Source organism: Battus philenor, unplaced genomic scaffold (genome assembly GCF_028537555.1).
Source record: "Battus philenor isolate CCGP_79_NKW_IND1 unplaced genomic scaffold, ilBatPhil1.0.hap1 SCAF_9, whole genome shotgun sequence".
NCBI lineage: Eukaryota > Metazoa > Arthropoda > Insecta > Lepidoptera > Papilionidae > Battus > Battus philenor.
This window is the reverse complement of record NW_027181759.1, coordinates 257,103-280,004: the sequence shown is the minus strand read 5'-3', so window position 1 is coordinate 280,004 and position 22,902 is coordinate 257,103. Positions and strand designations below refer to the sequence as shown.

Sequence of the window (22,902 nt, the reverse complement as noted above, 5' to 3'; positions counted from 1 at the left end):
GGAGTCATCGTGTCCGAGATATAAGTACACATAATTATCGCTGTAGTGTAAAAATTAAATTAACATTCAAAAACCGGAATTCGTACGATTTTTCCTTTTAAATCACACTTTTATTTAGCTAAGTTTATGTACGTACGACATAGCTCGAAGAATTTTTCGTCTGCAGTAACAGTAGGCAAGACACATCACTCGTGCAACAGATGCCGCTTAGTTCGAAAGGTTATCGAGTGGCGACAATGAGCTAGTAAACGCATCGTGGGCAGGCCCCCACTTGGTAGACCGACGACACAATTAAAGTCGCTGCAGGTCGCTGGATGCAGGCAGCGCAGGACCTGTCATCGCATCGTGGGCACGCCCCCCCTAGGTAGACCGACGACACAGTCAAGGTCGCTGCAAGTCACTGGATGCAGGCAGCACAGGACCGGTCATCGCATCGTGGGCACGCCCCCACTAGGTAGACCGACGACACAGTTATAGTCGCTGCAAGTCGCTGGATGCAGGCAGCACAGGACCGGTCATCGCATCGTGGGCAAGCCTCCACTAGGTAGACCGACGACACAGTTATAGTCGCTGCAAGTCGCTGGATGCAGGCAGCACAGGACCGGTCATCGCATCGTGGGCAAGCCCTCACTAGGTAGACCGATGACACAGTTATAGTCGCTGCAAGTCGCTGGATGCAGGTAGCACAGGACCGGTCATCGCATCGTGGGCACGCCCCCACTAGGTAGACCGACGACACAGTTATAGTCGCTGCAAGTCGCTGGATGCAGGCAGCACAGGACCGGTCATCGCATCGTGGGCACGCCCCCACTAGGTAGACCGACGACACAGTTATAGTCGCTGCAAGTCGCTGGATGCAGGCAGCACAGGACCGGTCATCGCATCGTGGGCACGCCCCCACTAGGTAGACCGACGACACAGTTATAGTCGCTGCAAGTCGCTGGATGCAGGCAGCACAGGACCGGTCATCGCATCGTGGGCAAGCCTCCACTAGGTAGACCGACGACACAGTTATAGTCGCTGCAAGTCGCTGGATGCAGGCAGCACAGGACCGGTCATCGCATCGTGGGCAAGCCCTCACTAGGTAGACCGATGACACAGTTATAGTCGCTGCAAGTCGCTGGATGCAGGTAGCACAGGACCGGTCATCGCATCGTGGGCACGCCCCCACTAGGTAGACCGACGACACAGTTATAGTCGCTGCAAGTCGCTGGATGCAGGCAGCACAGGACCGGTCATCGCATCGTGGGCACGCCCCCACTAGGTAGACCGATGACACAGTTAAGGTCGCTGCAAGCCGCTGGATGCAGGCAGTGCAGGACCGGTCATCACATCGTGGGCACGCCCCCACTAGGTAGACCGACTACACAGTTAAGATCGAAGGTCAAGGTACACCCATTTTATTTATTTACTCAAAATGTAGCAAAATTCGATCCCATTAATTTTTATCACTGTTTGTAAATATAATCAATTTAAAAGTCACTTAATTGTTCGTAATCACAGAACAGATGTCTTCTGGGTTCTTAAGCAGATACCATAGACCAGCTGCACAGCGCAAGATGTCCAACCACAAGGTGCACTTGAAGAAAGTCGTAACCGACCGGACTTACTGAAAACTTATAGGAAACGCGTTTAATTAAAATAAAATACGTTTAATTCTGATACCGTTTATTACAACAAATTTAACACCTAAAATATGAATATAAAATGTTTGTTCCGATATTTTATTTATTAAACATATTTATTAAAACCTAATATATCAATAGCTTAAAAATAAAACTTGTCTTAACGTATATTATGCATTTCATTTATCTATTTTATTATTAATATTAAACGATTAAAATTAACACTATTATGCATACTCCAGTCAATCTACAAAACTATGTATTTCATTTTGGATCACTAATATGTTGTCATTTATATACGTTAAGAGAAACATGAAAATAGAGCCCAATTTGATGGAAATTACACTCAATGTCAATCTAAAATACCGTTGTATAACTTAAAGTTTTCTGTAATTCAACAAATTCCTTTGATATTTAGAGCATTTGCCAAAGTGATCCAGGTGAAGCTCCTTGGTCCACGGGGAACCCGACATGTTCACAATAAATTAGTTGAAGTCCCTTAGAATTTATCCACCTTTGGTAATACCGATAAATAATATTTTATCACCTAAAACGCATTAAAAACAAAATATACACATATATCTAATATAATACATAGTTTTCTTAAGTGATTTTTGTGTTCTGAATAGTTTTGTGTTGTTCTTTATTGCTGCCTCTGCTTGAACCGCAGCCAGTGGCCGCCTTTTATGCGAATGTTGAAGGTCTCTGTAGAGAGCTTTGCCGGGATGCAGGTCCTCTCGCATGGCGACAGCTCCATGTGGAGCAGCAGCTGGTAAATCATTACCTTCACCTCGCACAGCGCGAATCTCGATCCTGTACAAACACTCTCACTTATTATCTAAACTCTAGCTCAGTGATTCCCAAAGTGGCCTATATCGACCCCTAGGTGTCTATGATAGCCTGCATGAGGTCTACGTCAGCGAAAAAAAAAATTGGGGGTCCATAAAGTGAAAATGGGGGTCCACGATAGTGGATCTCAACACATACACTGATAGTACCTATTTACTTACATAATACTGTCTTAAAATATTTTATCAAAATATTTACATAATTTATAAAAGTACCTATGAAGTTAAAAAATTTATTATTTATGTTTATAAAATTGTGTAAGTTGTAGGATGTTGGTATTCGCTTTGTGGTCGCAATACATTTCGAACTTGTAAAAACCTGATAGTCGCAGTCTCAGACAGTGGCGTAGCTAGGGGGTGGCGAGCGGGGCGGCCGCACCAGGCACCACAAGCAGGGGTGCACCAAAGTTGAAAATAATTTTTTTTTGAATGATGAATAATGAAATGTTAAAAGAAAAATGAAAACCATAATTTAAAGTAAATAACATAAAAAGAATATCGAATTTTACTATTTTTGTGCTAAAAAAGTTGTTAAATAATATGAACATTAAAAAAAGTAAACGGTTACAAATTATAATATACACAGTGTTTAAGCCTTTCATTCGCAAAACACATAGTGTTTTTTAAAAGGGCCCTAAATCACAAAAACACGATAATATATAAGATCTAATGTTATTTATATATATTTATTATTTTGAACCAAAAAAAATATATATTAACTACATTCTGTTTTGAATTTTAAAATTATTAACTCTTTAGGGGGGGGGGGCACCAAGCCCCAATCTGCCCCAGGCCCCAAAAACCTTAGCTACGCCACTGGTCTCAGAGCTTCGCTACCTTGCAATGACTTGTTCAATTCGTCACTCTATAAATACGAATGTGGGACAAACAAATTTACAGGAAATCAATATCAGGTAAGTAGGGGGTCTACCCAACATGTAAAAACATGGCAAGGGGCCTACGGCACAAAATAGTTTGGGGAATTCTGCTCTAGATTATAATTGAGCTCTTAGTAAGTTTTAAAAACCTGAAACTAAGAAACAAATATTTATCCTTTCGAATAGACTTTGAAAAGCACAATCGAAAGATCAAAACATTGGTGTCATATAAAATTAGTAGTACATATTTATACATAGTATAACTAGTCCCAATTTTTTCCATGTGCTATCTCTCGATTCCGATTTACAAGCGTCAGGTTGTAAAACAGCTTGTCTATAGCTAAAGATAAATTTCATTTATTCAACATTGGTACTTTTAACAAGAGTCTTATTGATCGATAACTTTTTTTTAATCTCTTTTATTTTGTATTCTACTCTGCTTCGCAAGGTGTTATAGTTGTGGAGAAGAAGCAGGAAGTAACTTAGCACTAGAAATAAAGACAAACTATACATTTCTCTAGACTCTTTAAAATTACTAATTAATTACTTTACATGTTACTATATACATTTCCGCAATAAACTTCTGCGACGTCATCATCATCGTCATTTTAACAGTTTGAGGTCCATTGCTGCATGTGTCCATAGACCTCGGGACATATAATGGCCTCCCACGTAGATTTCCAATAGGACAAGTTGGAAGCGGCCTGAATCCTGTATTTCCTGACGACTTTAATAAATATAAATCCTCTGATCTCATCACGCAATGAAAAAAAATGAGCAGTGGTAGCCCAGCGGCAAGAACAGAGATTCCGAGGTCCATAGTTTATGATCATAGGTCATCATTGTCATGATCATAGGTAGCAGCGTTCTCTGCGTACTATAATACTACACTACGACCGCCAACTCGCCTGTGAAGCGTGGTGATTTTAGTAGATCCCATCATAGATATCTCCAGGGTAGAACTATGCCTATGTAGAATATTGGCAAACATAATTTTGATAATAATGTAAAACACAAAAGTCACCTATGCAGTTCCTCGGGCCAAGTCCGAAGGGGGCGTATGTGAACGGTTTGATGAGCAGCTTGTTCTCCTCGGAGAATCTCTCCGGATCAAACTTCTCTGGCTCCGGGTAGAAGTTGGGGTCGCGGTGAATCGCCCACACGGGGATCATAAGCGATTCGCCCTTACGAACCTGCGGGAATTAAAGTTAAGTAGAACCGGAAATAAGCTACGTATCTTCAAAATTATTCTTGCGCGGTCGAATACAAATTGACTTTCGAATTACGGGGGGGTCACCAATGCACGGGATTGGCCGGTGGAAGTAATTTAGCACCCGAGTACATTGGAAAATAACTAGCCAAGAGTAATCAAAGAAAATTAATATTAATACTCTTTATATATATTTATATATATATATATATATAGAGTATTTACAATTGACACAACCCTAACTCAACGGCATCCCAATTCGAATCGGCGTTAGATTTAAAATTCGAACGCGCAAGAATAATGTGATATAAAAGTATTGTTTGTGGTCATAATGGCCAGCAATACGAAGCGTGAAACATTACAAGTTTATTTATTTTCACTTCATACACACTGTAATAGCAGACAGTTAATTCTTATTTTAAATTAATTTAAAAATATAAGAAACTTACCACGTAATCCTGAGTCGAATCTTTATTAGGTTTTCCCAAATTGTAGTCCTTGGTACAGAGGCGGTCTAAGGCGATGGCGGGTGGCCAAATACGGAGCACCTCTGGAAATAACAAGCTCACTGCAGTATGACTTATATTATGAACACTGCAAATCCTAGTTAAGACTAGAATAAGATAATAAATCGTAATAGTATGTGAATTAAACAAAAACATGTGCGTTATTAGGTCCGCTCTTCAACCTTATTTTTGTGATTTCTATAATGTTTAATACGTAACATAAAAATTGAAAAACCTACCTGACACAACCATATCCAAGTAGGTCATGTTCTGAATTGCATTATAATCAAGTTTCCCCCCACATTTGGTTTCGTTCTCCTTGATTTCTTGGTAAAGCTTCTCCTGGATGTCAGGGTGCACGGCCAGTTCGTGGAGCGCGAAGGACATGGCTGAAGAGATAGTTTCGAAGCCAGCGATGAAGAACAGAACTGCTTGAGCCACCAGATCAATGTCTGACCAAACTGAAAGATAAAGTATATTATAGAAGTCTCTGGAAGTAGGCCGCTTCTATAGGAAAGCTATAGGAGTGACCGATATCTAGCAATAGATGTCCTGACAGTCAAGTCCATGGTGTGTATTGCCATACATTACATTACATTGTTAGGGAGTCCTTAAGATAGATTAAGGGACAGTAAATACTGTAACATGTGAAAACAACCAAAAAAAATCGAAAATATTAAATGTAATTGTAAAAATAAAGGCACGGACATTAGTGTCTGTGGAATATGCGGATCCCATTAAAAACGAAGAAAGAAACTCCTCAAGTATCAGGAACCACCATCCAAGAATACTATGGGGGGATATACTATAATCGCCGTTTGGCAGGCATTGGCGTGCACGGTATGGCATTCGGTACGCAGGGGATGCTGCTGCCCATCCTTTGGATAACTTGTTTATGAGTTGTAGCAATCCTATATAATTAGTGAACAAAGTTTGAAACGTTTAAGATTCTATCCCAGAAGTCAAAACCACGACCTACTATCGCAAGTGTCAGTTGTTACCACAGCGCTACCTCTGCTCTACGCTTTTTCTAAATACTGTAGGATAATTGAAATAATTGCTTGATAATGTATGGTCATTGGTAAAATGATGTAAATTATTTATTTTTACTACGTTAATACTGTTTTTAAACGGTTTTATTTAGTTCGACCCGTACGGAATTTATTTGTTTATTTATTTGGGTCAAAATTAGAAATTGAAATTTAAGCACCTTCCCGTTGTCAGATTGATCTGAAATTTGGTACATACATTTAATTTAGATGACAATACAATATAATAAAATCAATAACATTATTAATCTAAGATGGCCGCCGATACAAAATGGCGGATTACATATTTTTCCTTAACCCCCTCAATATGGGTATCAAATGAAAGGGCTACACTAGTAAAACACGATGATTACGTCAAAATTTTAAATTTAAGATGTACGCCGTTCCAATATGGCAGACTAGGTACATATTTTTCCACAACCATCACAATATGGGTGTCAAATAAAACCGTTTAACTTAAAAGTTTTTTAACCGATATTTAACAAATGTGTTGTGTTGAATGTGAAAGTCTCACCTCGATCAATCTTTTCCTTTCCCACGGACGATTCCTCCACCGTGGCGAACCCAGCGTCCGTGTCCACGACTCCTTTCTTTTCATGAGTCAGCTGACCTGGAAATTGGCAACTTTATAGTTGATACATCGGAAAGACATTCGTTAGATGGCACTACCTGTCTTGAGATTTTGACGTACGGGGTCATCTTGATGACTTAACCGGAAAGAAGTGTTGAATAGAAGCAAAAAATGAATGAATAGAGCAAAATTAGATACCTATATCTTTACTTGTGTAGTTGAACCATTAAAATAATATGTATGTACATGTGTATACATGTGTATGTGTATGTGCAAGTGAATTATACTTTGTAGTCTATTTTAATGTTTTTATTTTTTTTTTGTACATCCTTAACTGTGCTCTCTCCTTCATGTCTCTCATTTCCATCTAAAGCCTATCTGGTAGAGATCGCCTCGAGTGATCAGACTGCCTATTGTAACTCTATATAAATTGTTTCATTATTAGTTATTATCTATATTATTTGGCTACATGTCCTTTTTAGTTTATGGGTTTAAATAGTTTAGGTGTACAAGATATTATATATAATTAAAAACAATTGTGAATATTGACATCTTAGATTTAAATTGATTTCATGACGTTAAGTTAAATTTTATATTCTGTTCATATCAATGTTTTATGGATTGATTTGATTTCTGCAATGTTGGTTTTTTTTATTCTATACATATTGGAAGACTTTCGATATTGCTAATGTTGATTTTGTGAATCATGTTTGCACTGTATACGTAGATATGATCCATATTTGTCATATTTTAAGTTACAGTTTGTGCAAAAGTAATGCCATTACGTAAATGTGCCTTATTATTTATACTGTAAATATGTAGAAAGACTCCATTATTTATAGACAACTAATTTCCTTTATATTTTTAAAATTAGTGGCAATGTACAGTAAAATTTGGCGCTATTTGTAAAAGTAACGGCACGCTTACATTATGGCATTACTTTCGTGCCATATTTAAAATTTTTATACCGTGTAATGTATGTAAAAAGCTCATCTTCTCTCAATATACATTTAATTTAATGTATTACATTTATTATACAGAATCTAAAAAGACTTATAATGAAAATCAAGTTAAAAACTTATCCCACGCTTGAAGCATCTGTGAAGTCACAGAAAAAACCTCTTCTAGCAAATATTCTATTAGACAAAAATTTTTGCAACTGCGTCAAACTATTACGCGTTGATTATGTAAAGCGCGGCAACGAGCGCTAATCTGATAACGATCTCAAAAACACTTGTTGTTAACAACGCATACTTTAAATAGACATCGATAATTTTAATTGTTAAAATTGACTCCATTGAAATTCTTATCAATGTTGACAAATAGGAACCGGAATAGACAATGATATTTAAATTCACAAGTCATCCTTATCAAATCGTCTTACACGTGCTTGCTTTTTACAGTAGATATGCTTGAAGCAATGATAACCAGATAGTCAAATACTTAAGATCATATGCCACCAGTTCAATTGCTGGCAAACGCTGATTTTGTGTGAATCATATGGAAGCATATGAGACCCAAAAAAAGGAATGTAATAATAACATAAATACATAAAACAGAAAGAAGACAAGAAAATAATAGTATTAATACTTCACGTCAACTTAAATCAAAAATCAAAGGAATACACGAGATATTGGATTATTGTCCGAGCTTCGACGAGAAGCATTGTCTCGTGGAAGCAGTGGGAATATTACAAGACTGTTATTTATCCTTTATAGGTTAAGCATTTGACCTCTGTCTCGCCTAATGTTAAGCAATGATGAGGTCTACGATGCTTCATGTTTGCCTAGACCTATGCACTCTTGTGTTGAAGACTTCTAAGTTATAACTTGAAACAAAGACTCTGGCCGGTTGTTCCATTCCTTGTCTGTTTGCACTATAAAAATGTTAGCAAAACGCTTAATTCGTGTAGAAGGAATTTCAACCATGTACGTGAAGTAGTAAATACGAACGTCTTGTTGTCCGATGGAAGAGAGAAAATAGGGAAATATTTGGTGTAATTCTGCTGCACACTCTCCAAAATGCAGTCTGTAGAACACCTGTAAATTGGCAACATTTCGCCTATACTCCAAGCTTTGAACTTTAGCGCTCACCAAATTATAATTACCAATTAACCTCTTGACTCGTCTCTGGATGGATTCCAAAGCTTCGAGCTGGTACTTCACTATTGTAATTATTACATCACAAAAATGTTGAAGATTATCTCCTTCTTTCTACTTCTTATTCATTTTACTTGTAAAAGCTACGTACGTCATCGTTTTTGGGAATTTCTAAGAAATATAATTGTTTATATATACATTGGACGAAAGAGATTGTTCTACAACACTTTGTAACTTGTGATTAGCTGACTATTTTTATTTGTTGAACATTGTTTTCATAATTTTATATCCGTATAAATATGGGCTAAGCTTGATGAATATACACACTTCTACTTCGGACTTCGAGTTGTTATTACCTCTAAAACCTACAGACCCAGAGAAGAATCCTACATAATATTTATTAACATTTATTTTAGTATAATTTAAATATTTCCTTATACACTTGTACCTAAAGATTTTATCTTCAAATATTATAAGTCAATCACATCATACCTTTCTTAGCCTCCATCAGCAAGTGTATCATGTCGGGTCTGACGATATTCTTTGTTTCACGGTCGCTCATGGTGTTCATTACCAGATCCCAGAAGAACTTCTTGGTAGACTCCGTGAATAGAGAGATCTTAAGGACCTGAAATATATATGACATGAATAACAAGTAAGCTATCAATTCTTACCTATTCCATATTCGCTCTTACTTATTGTGCTTCTTAGTTATGTTGTCTTTAGGTATTTTTGTTTCTCATGGAATACTAAATACCATTAGTACTCATTTTTTCAATGTTATTTTAAATAATAATAAGTCTAATCTAGAACATCACCGCCATCATATGTATCGACGGTCCAGCAAGTGGGGAGCCTACCCATGCCTCGTCTACCTCGACTCCTGATCGCCACTCGAAAACCTTTCTGTCATCAGCCATCAGCTGCACGAGCAATGTTTCCCGCCTACAATCACCCTTATATCCTCTTACAATAAAACCAGTATCAAATACATAAGATTAGGTTGCCGCAGTAAGAGCAGTTGCAGTAACCTATCCTAATGTCAGTCTTAACAAGAAAACAGCTCAATGGATTTTTTGTCTCCAAATAATTTAAGACTAATCTCCTCTGCAGAAACATTGTGCAGACATTCAGACATTTGAAGCTCATCCTATAATTTTAGCGACTTGTCTATTAAATGCCAGCGCACTAAGTGACAATAGCCTGTCGTCGCCAATTTATGAACAAATTGCTTTCAATTGTGTTCGAAGCGAAGATTGTTTTTTAACCTTGAATCTTTCTTCATAGCGTTCACAGGTCAATTTTAGATAAAAGTCCAAATTATTATGTAGTGTTGTTAATGATTTCTTTAATTAGTAATCCGAATTGTGGAACCTATTTTTGTACTTCAATTGTCTTACAGATTTCTGACTTAATTTTAAAATGTCAATATTCGAAATATTTAGTTATTTTGCTAATAAAGTAACACATAAACTGTAGGTAGTGTTTTAAACTTTTCTTTCGATCTTAGAAAGTCAATTATCAGATTGCACAAACCTATTTTCAAGCCAACCAACTTAATAACCGACAATGTTATCATATAATCACTCCACTTAAACCGAACACTTGCTATCCGCTGCCTGTTGATATCTGTTAAGTAACAAATACGTATTCAAGACGAATCGAACGTTCACTTGACTGTGAATCATAAGTACTACGTGTTACAGTCCATATGAGACTGGCATATTGTAGATGCCACGTCATATTAGTCCTACGAGCTTACTAAAGAATTCTGGTTTCGTGATTGTTGTCTAATAGAAATATTGAGTGGACTTATCGCTGGTGCACTGGACGGCCGATGGAGCCGAAAGGTTTGAACCAGTGGCGACCACGAGCTGTTATACGCGGCGTGGGTGAATCCCCTGCAAGGTAAACCGACAACATAATTAAAGCCGCGAGAAATCGCTGGATTCGGGCAGCGCCAGTCCAGTCATTGTGGCAAAGTCTGTGGGAGGCCTATGGCTTCCAATGGGCGTCTATCTATTGTCTTTATAATCGTCTATGCAATGAACGAGTGAACGAATGAATAAATAATTAACCTAATTAATGAACGTATTAAGGAAAAAAAGTCATTCACCTTTGAGATGTTAGGCCAGGACGTCAAGGCGAAAAATTTAAGCAGTTGCTTGTAGTTGAATGTGGAGGCCACCTTGCCCATCTGGTAGAACATGTTGTTCTGGTCGGAATGGGAGTCCACCTTCAGTCCAAAGGCGCAGGAGGCAATTACATCGTTTGCATATCTCGTTGTCAGATCCTTGCAGTCTATGTCAATGTAGCCGTCTATTTAAAAAAAACGTTGCCTTAATTTTTTTATTTCATACCAGTAAAAATTTCAAAAGTATTTTTTAACCTCATCTCTCACATACTTATAGGCATACAAAGATATAAAACCGTATATTCGACGAGTGACATCACAAGATGTTCTCTAGTGGGTTCTTGGCTAGGTTCTTAAGCCTGTTCACTCCATGGAGTCTCCACCGAAGCTATTTTACCTGAGAGCTCGGCGACCTCTCAGGTAAAATGGTAATATAAAGAGGCCCACACAGGACACTACGGCACTGCTTTTAAAAGAAGTCTTAGGCGAGGTGCACTCTAGGTCCTACAACCTCAATCCCTTAGAATCATCATGTGCCATTTGGGCAATAGTGATATCCCAGTCCAAAAACAAAATGTAACTACTCTATGTGACCAGGCTTTCCACCGTCAGTTACAAGCGGATTCTTGGGTACTTCAGCCATATAGTTCAGACACAACCAGAGAGTAGATAAGCTGGTTGTCGTAGTAAAAGTAGAGTAAAGGGAACAAGAGGTCGGAAAGCCCGATGGACGGACTCTGTGCGGGGTGGACGGGCCTAACAATGACGGAAGCGTTCATAAAGGCAGTTCAAAGAGATCTGTTGTCATGTCTGCATCTCGTCGAATCCTAAACCAAGACTCCTAGATGAATGATCAAGAAATAGAAATACTCTATTTTTATATATGTATAGAGTGATTATTGCCAATGCTCTTGAACAAGATCATTGTAGTTACTATTATTACCGAAGTGCCAAATCAAATGCCGGGTACTATTAACTTTTTTTTACAGCTCTTACGATTAATTAAGTATTACAAATATTACTTATGTTCGTTATGCACAGTTCTCCTGTGTATATATTGGGGTTCTAGTTGTCATTTTTGTTTTAAAAATCGAAAAAAGAAATCGTAAAGATAAATATAAAATTGATAACTCTCTTTTAATATTAGAAGTAAATAAAAACTATTTCTTACTTTTGGAACTCCGTGCCTTTTCTTTCAGCGACTTGATCATTAACTCGCCGACTTCTTCCATGAAAGGCACCATCAGGCGGATCTTCGAGCTGGTGAACGCCGGGCTGAGAGTCGACCGCATGTCCTTCCATTCTTGTCCTGTTATAATAAACAATCCTTCAAACCAAGTGCAAGGTCAAACTAATTTCAGTGTAATTCATTTGCAATCACTCAACGTAATTATTCGCATAATCCCTGCTTTATTGCACCTTAAATACCTAGCAGTCGTGAATACGTCTGTCTTTATTTAAATAATTACTATTCAAAGGTACTACTGCGTTTTATTTAATGTTATATAATGCGACACTCGTTGGCTGCGGTACTATTATGGTGAAGAACCATGACTAAGATAGCAAGTGTCGCGTTCTAAACATTGTATATGACACATTCCTCGTCATCGTTTCAACAAATATTTGCACACTGCAAGGTATAGGCCTCCCTCAAAGATATCTAGGGAGGGATAGACCATAATCGCCACGTTTGGTAGGCTTCTTGACGATCACATTGTGATATAAAGGTATGCATAAAATGCTGCAGCGCAACCTCATTTGAATATTTTTTAAATTGGTTTTAAACCTGTCCAGTGGCATTTCTGAAATTACTTGTGAAATTTTACTGTACACACGTATACCTTGTGCCAATAATGATTTATTTAATTTTTAAGACGAAAACTAGGAGCTTAGCTTATCTTTACTCTTTGTATTAAGATTGGTTTTTAAATAATTTTGTATGTTTTTGCTGGCAAGCTAAACCTTATTATAAATATATTCTAATTTATATAAACACATGGTTTAATGTAATCAACGCGGGCTTATTAACTTCGTGGTTAGAACCATGTTAACGCAATATAAACCTTGTGTTGTTATATTTGTTATAACAATATGTAAGTAGTAAAATTCACATAATTAAAATATAAAGTAAATAAACTTCTATATATTTTTCTTGTTAAATTCCATTCGGACGAAGTCACGGGGCATAGGAAGTTCGAGTATTAAACATACTTTTACACGATATAATAGTTTTAATGCCAAAAGAATAAGAAAAAGTCAAATACAATTTTGGCTAATGTTTTCCGTTTAAGTAGTTGCTAAAAATTAGTTTGTTATACCTTTCTTTAAGCTTCAATTATTAAACTAGTAATTAATCTGTGATTATCTGTATAAAGTTTTAACTGTACCTTAGATATCATACGGTTTATCAGGAAATAATTTAAAAAAATTATTAAACTGATTCTCGTAAATAAATCATATAAATGTAAATGATCCTGAGTATATGATTATATGAATAAATGAATATGTAATAAAATTAAAGTATTGGAATTCACATGCTAACATACCAACCTTTCAATGAAAACAAATTCCTCCCGAAGAACGGATCGTACTTCTCGTCGACAAAGGAGCGATGGTCCAAGAAATATTCAAAGTCCTTGACGGCAATCATCTTTATCAGTTCTATGTCCCTCACCACCACCATCGGATTCAGGAATTCAAATCTTCCAACAAATCTGCAGGAAAAGAAAGTAATAAGTAATAAAGTTTTTATTCATATTCTCCAGTTTTATAATTAAAGAACGTGGTATTTAAAAATCCGGATTTGCACCACATTTAATATTTAAAAAAAATTTACAGACTTATAATTTAGCCAGTTTATCATCATCATCATCATCTAGTCAGCCGATAGACGCCCCCTGCGAGGCACAGGTATCCCCCCCTGAAGATCTAGCGCTACCCGCATCAGGCGAGTTCCAGCGACCTAGATCGTGACGTCGGTAGCTAATGCAGGGCCTACCCTCGCTGCATCGCGTCATTTAAATAAAGTATATATGTACATATAAATGAATGTCATGCCATTGCGTATAGTCTTTTATTCCATAGCCGAAAGGCTTGACTAACTTCGGTTGTAGTCAAGGAAGAAAGTAACATCGTCTCACTAGCTAGCCAAGAGGGAGGACGCTATCTATATCTAGATTTCTAAGATAAGATAAGCGCTTTAAGGTTTTGATGTGAACATCGCGGAGCGGCAAGCGCAGTGGACGACAGATAACCTTATTAGGTTCGCCTGCCCATATCCTACATTTAAAACATTGAGAATGATAAAGCGCTCAATTTTAAAAAGGACCAATATATAGTTACTTCCGCAATGCAGCAGTAGTCGTGCAAAAAAGTGCACCGCCCGCCAGCCCGCCGACAAATGTTCATGCGGCTAACAATGCGAATTACACAACTACCACCGTTTAATCACTCAACACGTGTACATATTACATGTAACATTACTCCTGAGGATGCCCCATGGAGGGGTGAAACACGTGTTTTAGTTAGGATCTATAAGGCCTCCTTTATAGATCCCCAATAGCTCAGCAGTGGACGAAATGCTGATGATTATAGTTTGTAAGTTTCTTCTGTAATAGTCACCTTTCTTCTGGAAAAGCGTTGTAGAGCTTCTCGACTTGTTCTGCGAAGTGCTCCAGTCTCGTCGTTATCCGCAGCATGTTGCCAAATAACGGCACCGGCTCGAACGTCTTCACCCCGTACGCGCTAAACCTGGAGTACACCTGGCGCAGGTACAGCGCCAGCGCGACCAGGAACACCACCGACCACAGCAATAGCAGCATGGCTGTTTGAAACAAAACATTGGAATATTCAGACTGGTCGCGATTGTTTAAAAAAATCACCTCGCAAATGTCACCATGTTTTCCATGTTGACCTGGTCACCTACGATATTAACAAAAAGACGGTTACTACACGATGACACAGCCATGAAGAGGATCAGAGGAGAGAGCTCATTTTGAGGGTTCAGTCGCTGTATGCTCTGCCCAAGAGCGAGTATTTGAAAGCAATTCCTTTACACTGAGCGAAATGAAATATTTCTTCTATTACACAGGTAAGCATCACCTTGATATCGTGTTCATTTCTATTCATAATATTGATTACAATTACTGTGGCTGTTTAATTTCAATTTAATGTATTTTTTATTGTGTTTTGGTCTACACGTTGTAGTCTTCTTTAGTTGACGAACTAGTCGTAGTATCTTTTGTGAAAATGATGCGTTATTATAGTCAATAAATTATAGTGTATTGTATAGTGTACCCCTTGGTGGAGATACTTAAATGAATAAATAAAATAATTTGTCGTTTACTTTCAATATTTTGAACACCCATAAAAATATTGACTACCTATGTAGAAATGAAAGTGTTGCAGCGGTAGATGAAACAAATGAAAATATTTCACTTAACGTTCATCACGTAGCTTACTACGTCAAATAGTCTCCTTTTCAAAACTCAATAAGGCTCTTTTTATAATCTTGTCAAGTCTATACAGACGATATATAAAAATGTCCTTATTTATATAAACTTCAAGCCATCATGAGAGAAATCCAAATGAATAATGTGAATTTTTAAATGAAAATTTTCGACATTCAGTTTAAGGAATCGAAGTAAGTCTGGCTTAAAAACAGGATGAAACAAGAACACATTATGTAAATAAAATTAAAAAGGTAATCGACGATCCCGAGACTCGACGGTCACGGCCGTCTGCGGTAATTCACCTTCACACGCTCAGACGTACCTCTGTGTTTACATCCTTAAGTAAAACAATTTGCATACAATTATGTTGTTACTGCAACTAGGCAGTTAAAACACTTCATCGGGGAGGAACCGTATCATTACAGAGTTCTATATTACAGTGTACACTGTACAGTGTGTACGCATAAATAAAACAGTGACTCTTTATTATCACTCTACTTATCTCAATTTTTTACAAAATCACTTTTAGCTATCGTAGCAATAAAAATCTTTCCTGAAATAAGTTCCACCTGAGCAGCAGACATGTACTGAAAAAATAACTTAGACTGAAATACTAAGTAATGGACTGAAAAAATTATATTTATTACTAAAGACGTCCTTAATAAACTGATAGTACAGTAATAACCCGCTTTACGCGAGGGATACGTTCCAAAAAAAAATCGCGTTAACTGAAATTCGCGTATAACGAGGTTTACGATTAAACATAGTCAAAAATTATTACAAAAAAATAAAAATCATTTATTCAATCACTTTAATTCTAGGAGCACTTTATGCAATACATACTCTTATTTTTTACGGAAAAATACATCTATTGTCTTTTGGGTAACGTTTTGTTTACGTTCTTGTAAAATACGTTCATAACACCCAACACTGTTTTTAATTTTTTGACAGATGGCCAAGACACGGTCATCATTATTGTCTATACTCTACAATATGTCCAAACCTGAATAAATTTCGAGGCATTTGAGCGCGATTTTTGCAATTCGCGTTGTAGTGAAACCGCGTATAACGGGGTCACGTAAAGCGGGTATTACTGTATCATAAAATACAACGGAACGAAAGATACAGAAGGTCACCCTGAAAGCATGAAAAAAGCAAGTGGAGAAATGAGAACAAAGTTACAAATATCATACTTTAAGAGGCGACACTCAAATGAAAATCGGCAGCATTGCCAAAAAAAAAAACAGAATCCTGGTACAAGCGCGTTAGAATAAATACCATTGGACAAGTGCAATAAATATATGATATAATAATATATTTATTAGCGGGCAGCAACTGAATCCTGACGTTTAGTGTCGTGGGAAAAGTGAAGAGAGACGAAGGGCGCATGCGCCATATTTATGAAGAAGAGAGGAAAACTATCTTTATTATGTTAGATGTAAATGGCAAAATACAATAATTATTTAGCGAGAATAAATCAGCAGATTGAGAAAATACTCGGAAAGAAAGTATTTTAGGAATCTGTCCCACAATATAACAACTTAATTTACAATACTTGGCATTGGTATTTTTTTTATTTTTACTTGTTCCCCTGCTTTGCTTTGGGGCAGGGACATTACAATGCGGATGGAAATTATTCTTTTATTTCCATTACTACTCTTTCACTTTTCTTTCCCCTCAAATTCTTTTTCTCGTTTCCTGACATCGTTCACAAAATCTTTCATTCTTTACATTCTTTCACGTGTCGCCTTTCTTTCCTCGTTTATATTACTAATAAAATTTGTTCTTATTTCGCAGCATATAATTACTTGTTTTCTTTATTTACAAAAAAAAAATATTTTTTTCAAATCTTGCTTTTCTACCTAGCTTTCATTCAGCTGCACTTCAAGTGACAAGAAATCGTTTGACACGGACAGCGCAAGACAACGACGACAATACAGCAACTGTAAACGTACAGCGCCTTCCACTGACTATAGAAATCAGATGTAAACTCTCAACCTGAGATCTTATATAATAAAATACAAAAGCCATTTAGCTAGTCAGTAGATTACATTGTTTTGCCATTGTCGCAGATAATAACGCCGCTAAGTGGAGTGATAAGCGATGATTCTTTTGTTATTTTTCCAGTTAAACAAACATAATTACTGATATCAAAAAAATCGCAGTGTTTTGGAGTACCCTCTACATGAAATATGTATAAATAAAATCCTCATTAGATCGTCTACAATAGTACTACGAAGCGGTGGTATGTTAACAATAACATAATCCGATTAGATATATTTCTATCTCTTGTAATCATATATAATTTTAAATCTAAAAATGTTTTATGTTTTTAAATATTGCAAGCATTTTATTACTGCGTGTATCACATGAGCTATTCTTACAAGACATCCCATTGCTGAAAGTCGGGTGACATTGTTTTGCACATCAAATTTTAATGTTGAAAATGTTGGAACTTCGTGGAAATTTAAGTCGTTGCAAGTCCGTCATAACGCGTCTTTGTCATGTCGACAAAAAAAAAGCATTTCAAAACAAAGGCAAATCAATTTGATCAGGGATTCCCAAAAAGCTTAATAAACTTGGGAATCAATTCGCCTCGTCTAAATAAACGAAATCAATTGTTGGGAGTCGACAAGATAAAAAATATCCACTCCTAATTACTACAAGTTCTTATTCGAAACTCAAAAAACTTGTTATTTATTATTTATTGAATTAATTACATGTAATAATCACAGATATAAGTAAATTTATTTGATGAATTTTGATGAAAAATGATGTAAAATTTACTCACTTAATCAACCGCAAAATGTTTTTAAAATGAATAATTAGGTTATATACTCCTCTAATGTTTCCATAGTATGGTTGTTTAAAAGAAGTTGCCTCATGTAATAAGGCCGCGTTGTACTTTTTTCTTTACTATGCATTGCATATGTACTAACATATGCAATTAAGAGGTTTAAATAAACATTTTGCATCAGAATGGACATTCTAGACTAAGCTTTTTTAAAGTAACTATAGCACTATATCATATGTACTATCGTTTAAGACAGAAATAAACGCAACAGTGCGTCCTTCAGACATGCTCTTGTATCACAGCAGGTATTCTTATGCGCGTGCGCAAATTGGCTGTTTACGGTCGTCTCTAATGTACGAACATACAAATCTTAATGTTAATGAAAAAAAAATTGTTTAATAATAGTAATATATTTCTTTTTGCCTATTTAAAGATGTTTCCATTGCGAAAGATAGAAACATCTTCCTTTGTTTGTGAAGTTCACACCATCGGGTAGGAATTTCTGGAGGTGTTATTTAAAATTTTATGAAATGTATATTTTTTGTACTTATATAAATTGATTAGAAATAGGTTACAACGCTTTAAAGGTTTTAATGATTTGCTTATTTTCTGTCAATTTATGTATCGTAGATCCATATATTTATATATGAAGGATGTACGATATGTATATGTATATGTATATGTGTATATGTATATATATATATATATATATATATATATATATATGTGTGTGTATATATATATATATACATATACATACAGAGTGAACACTGTACAAGTGATTGTAAATGATGCCTATATTTGTATATATATATATAATGAAGCCTATATTTTTAAAATGTCATAAATTGTAACACTAATTGCTATATTTTAACGTCTTTCAAAAATTAGCGTTTTGGTGATCTTTTAATTAAAAAAAATTAACCTCATGTACCGACAAGGTTTCCGTCAAACGCGTTGTGTTACTGGTACGGAAATGTAAACCAACCAGTATTGGTTACATCAGCTTTAATGCTACGATGTTTTACACCGTATAGACCAGTGATTCCCAAAGTGGTCTATATCGACTCCTAAGGGTCTTTGGCAACCTGCAGGGGGTCTACATCAGCGAACAAAAATTTGGGGGTCCATGAAATGAAAATGGGTTAACCTTAAACCTAAAATGGGGTCCACGATAGTGGATCTCAACACATAAACTGATAGTACTTACATCATACTATCTTATAATATCAAAACTTTTACATTATTTACAAAAGTACCTATAAATAAAAAAAATATTTAATGTTACGTATATTTTACATTACAGATACAAAATTTTATTTTGAATAGTTTTAATTTAAATTCAATTAATAAATGTATAAATTAACATGTGTTTTTACTTTAAGTTTTTAACACTAAACTTCAATACAGAAATTTACAGGAAAATCAATATCAGGTAAGTAGGGGGTCTACCCAACACGGAAAAACGTGGTAAAGGGTCTACGACACAAAAAAGTTTGGGGAACTCAGATATAGACTCACGATGTTTGAATTATTTATAGCAAAATAAAGTCTTAATAACATTATTATTATAGTCAATTATGCAAAAACAAAACATTCACAAAAACCAAAACAATAACAAAGCAAAAAATTATAAAACCTAACTTAATAACGGCTGATAAAAACATTCGCGGCGATGTATTTCGATGAAATTACGACTTACTGAATATGTTTTTGCTCGCAGACGAGTCTTGTCCGGACACTTGATTTTGAATAAATAATAAAAATAGTTCGTTTGTTGTTCGCGCGGCGGTTCTGGCGCCACACCGGCGACTGGTCGGTTATATAGCCGCGCGGGCCCGGCCGTGTGAGTGCGCACACGGACAGCACTCGTGCGATTTTGATTCAGGTTTCACACGGCCGGGCATCGTCAATGTGCTTTTATAATAAATAAAAATATCATTAATAAACTAAATTACAATAAAATATGATGATAAACAATATAGAATTTCCCGAACTATTAAAATAATTTTTTTACAGAAACTTTGAATAAAAATTGCTTTGCCTCCCTTATGTGTCAACTGCGACCATCGTTCTCGTGCTTTTGCAAAAATGTAACGTACAATACCCTGACTCAAGTAAATTTAGTAAAATATAAAATATAATAAGAAAGGAAATTTACAATGGTGCAAGATGAAGTTGTAAAAATAAATACTAAAAAATATATAAATTAATAGAAATAAATGAAATAGAAATGAATCGATACTATCACACTAATATTTACCTGTGATTTAAACTGTGATCTAAGAGCGAAGATGAGGGAAGGAAGCCGATGAAAGGCAAATGATATGTGAACGATGGAAATATAGAAACTGTAAAGGACGAAAGGAAAGTACGAAAGAATTTGAGAAGAATTGTACGAGAATGAGAAATAAAAATTTTAACTGAAAAAAATTGCAAGGGGAACGAGAGGAAGCCGGCGCCATATAAAAAAAACATAGCTACTTTAAAATATTGTACCAGCTTTAAATTAAGTCTTCGGAAACGCATTACAAAAAATATGATATAAAAATTATCCGAATTGTGTAATAACACGTTCATTATTTCGGGAGCAAAGTGGAATATTGCAACCTGTTGAATCACTCTTGATGAAAGACCTTTTATAAAGAGCCTACTTTCTCTCGAAGTAGGTGGAATATCATATAACCACTTCAGTTTAATTTTCTTCAATATGTCTAGGCAACGCATGGAAATAGATTACCACCTTGTATCCTGATATGAAATCATCTTCTTCTTCTTCTTCTTCTTCTTCTTCTTCTTCTTCTTCTTCTTCCTTCCCTTTTCCTTTTATTTGGGGTCGGGTCTCCGTATCAATTTGCGCCAGGCCACTCTCTGGGTTGTCCCTGCATCAAGTTGAAGGGTTTCCAGTTCCTTTCTGATATTATACCATCACGTAGCTTTTGGACGCCCTCTCCCTCTTGGGAATTCTGGGAGGCTTAAGGCAGTTTTTACCTGATATGAAATCATCAAAAATCATTTTTTTTTTCCAAATCCTTGACAGTTTAAATTCACTGTGTTTACTTATGTGTACTCTTACAAGTAAAATACTTTCAAGCTATAAGTAATTACATTCCGCTTGATATATAAATTCGATTAACCACGCATAGAAATGAAAATGGATCAATTTCGAAAAGATAGCTTTGGGAACTTTGAAGAGTCGACTTCCTTCTTCCAGGGAATCATGCAATCACTGCTAGTAAGCAAGCGTCCAATTACGCGCGCTGAGCGTCAGCGCTGTTCCAGTTAGCTCTGCTTTGTCATTTCATGTTAGTTCAACCACGTAGTGTTTAGATGCATTTGAATAATTACCATAAAATTTCGAAACACTTAATGATTTTTCGTAATCGGACGTAATCTTGCGCAATATGTCATTAATTATATTTGTTTGCTATAACTCAATTTGAAACAACAATAGGATCATTCATTGAAGAAAAGTTTAGGAAGCAAAACTGTTTTCTTAATTCATACGGAACACAAATATAGCAGTTTCTAGCGCCATCTAGTAGTATATTAAATAAACTTCAATATCTTAAGCGACATTATATCTATAAGAATCCACTCTGAGATTGTAAAGAGGCTTCACTACTATGATGATTCATTTTGTTATCGTTACATGTAATTAATTGTACATATAATTACATATAATTTTCTATCGATTTCTCCGTACGATAAGTATAAGCAAGTTTTAAAAAAGATTGTGCAACATTCCATTCTTTGTTTTAATTTAAAATTAATTCTTATATAATTAAATTATGTTTGACTCCCAATAGAGATGAAGAATAGAAGAGAAAAGAGAAGGGCTGAAAGAAACAGAGAAAAAAAGCAGATGGGCGAACGTATGAATCAGTCGTTTACAATTAAGGCGAAATTCTATTAATTTTTACCATAGGCTTTAATTTTAGCAAATGGCGAAAGGGAATAATGTTCTTTAGAGTTACCGGAATTTTAGAATCAGAACCTAAAATATTTTGTGTAGTTACAAGTTTAGCCCGCTAACTTATCACATGCGGAAAAACATCACGATAAACGTATACCCATGTTTTGAATACCGGCGGGAGGAATTTATTACTTGCTATCCAAATAATAGTCGCCGCAGATCAAATGAGTCATTGTCTGTTTAATAACACGACGCAAGATAACGTAACTACACCATATTTAGTAGTAATTTACACAGCTAAGTATGCACTGCCATCTAGCGAATATATGTACGTACTTAATCGAGTTAGGAACCAACAAGTGTTGAAGAATCGAGCACAGTAAACAATAGATGACGCTGGTATAAAAATCATAATAGCATCAAATATATGTGTATAATAAAAAGATATGTATTTTATTTACGTAAAAACATTTGTATTTTGAGGTAATAATCTAAAATTTTAAATAACCCAGAAGAAATTTTCATCTTTTTAATGTTTATCGTCAATTTAGACAGATCTATTTTTAAAACTATGTGAATAAGCTATAGAAATTACAGAAGTAAACAAAGGAAATAAAAATACGAAGATAAATAAATAAGAAATTAATTAAATATTTAATTTATGCATAAAATGTTTAATTAACTGTAACAATAAATAAGAAGTATACTCAACTTGTAAGCAAATTTAAGAATAAATGTTTTTTTTATTTTTTATCTTTTTAAATAAATATCTCAAAATAACCTTCCGCGTTTTAATATCAAGCGACAATATCGCAGTTTTG

General features: G+C 35.7%; 1 protein-coding gene across 1 annotated transcript; it reads right to left on the bottom strand.

The window, feature by feature from the left end:
- Window positions 1-1,670: 1,670 nt before the first annotated feature.
- On the bottom strand, window positions 1,671-19,961 carry LOC137932023 (cytochrome P450 9e2-like). The gene is made up of 11 exons (XM_068775571.1): window positions 19,868-19,961; window positions 14,542-14,743; window positions 13,471-13,634; window positions 12,092-12,229; window positions 10,903-11,105; window positions 9,279-9,414; window positions 6,631-6,726; window positions 5,307-5,528; window positions 5,011-5,111; window positions 4,376-4,544; window positions 1,671-2,438 (listed from the first exon to the last, which is right to left on the bottom strand). The coding sequence occupies exons 2-11, from the start codon at window positions 14,739-14,741 to the stop codon at window positions 2,269-2,271; spliced, it is 1,599 nt and encodes a 532-aa protein (XP_068631672.1). The 5' UTR covers window positions 14,742-14,743; window positions 19,868-19,961; the 3' UTR covers window positions 1,671-2,268.
- Between the last annotated feature and the right edge of the window lie 2,941 nt (window positions 19,962-22,902).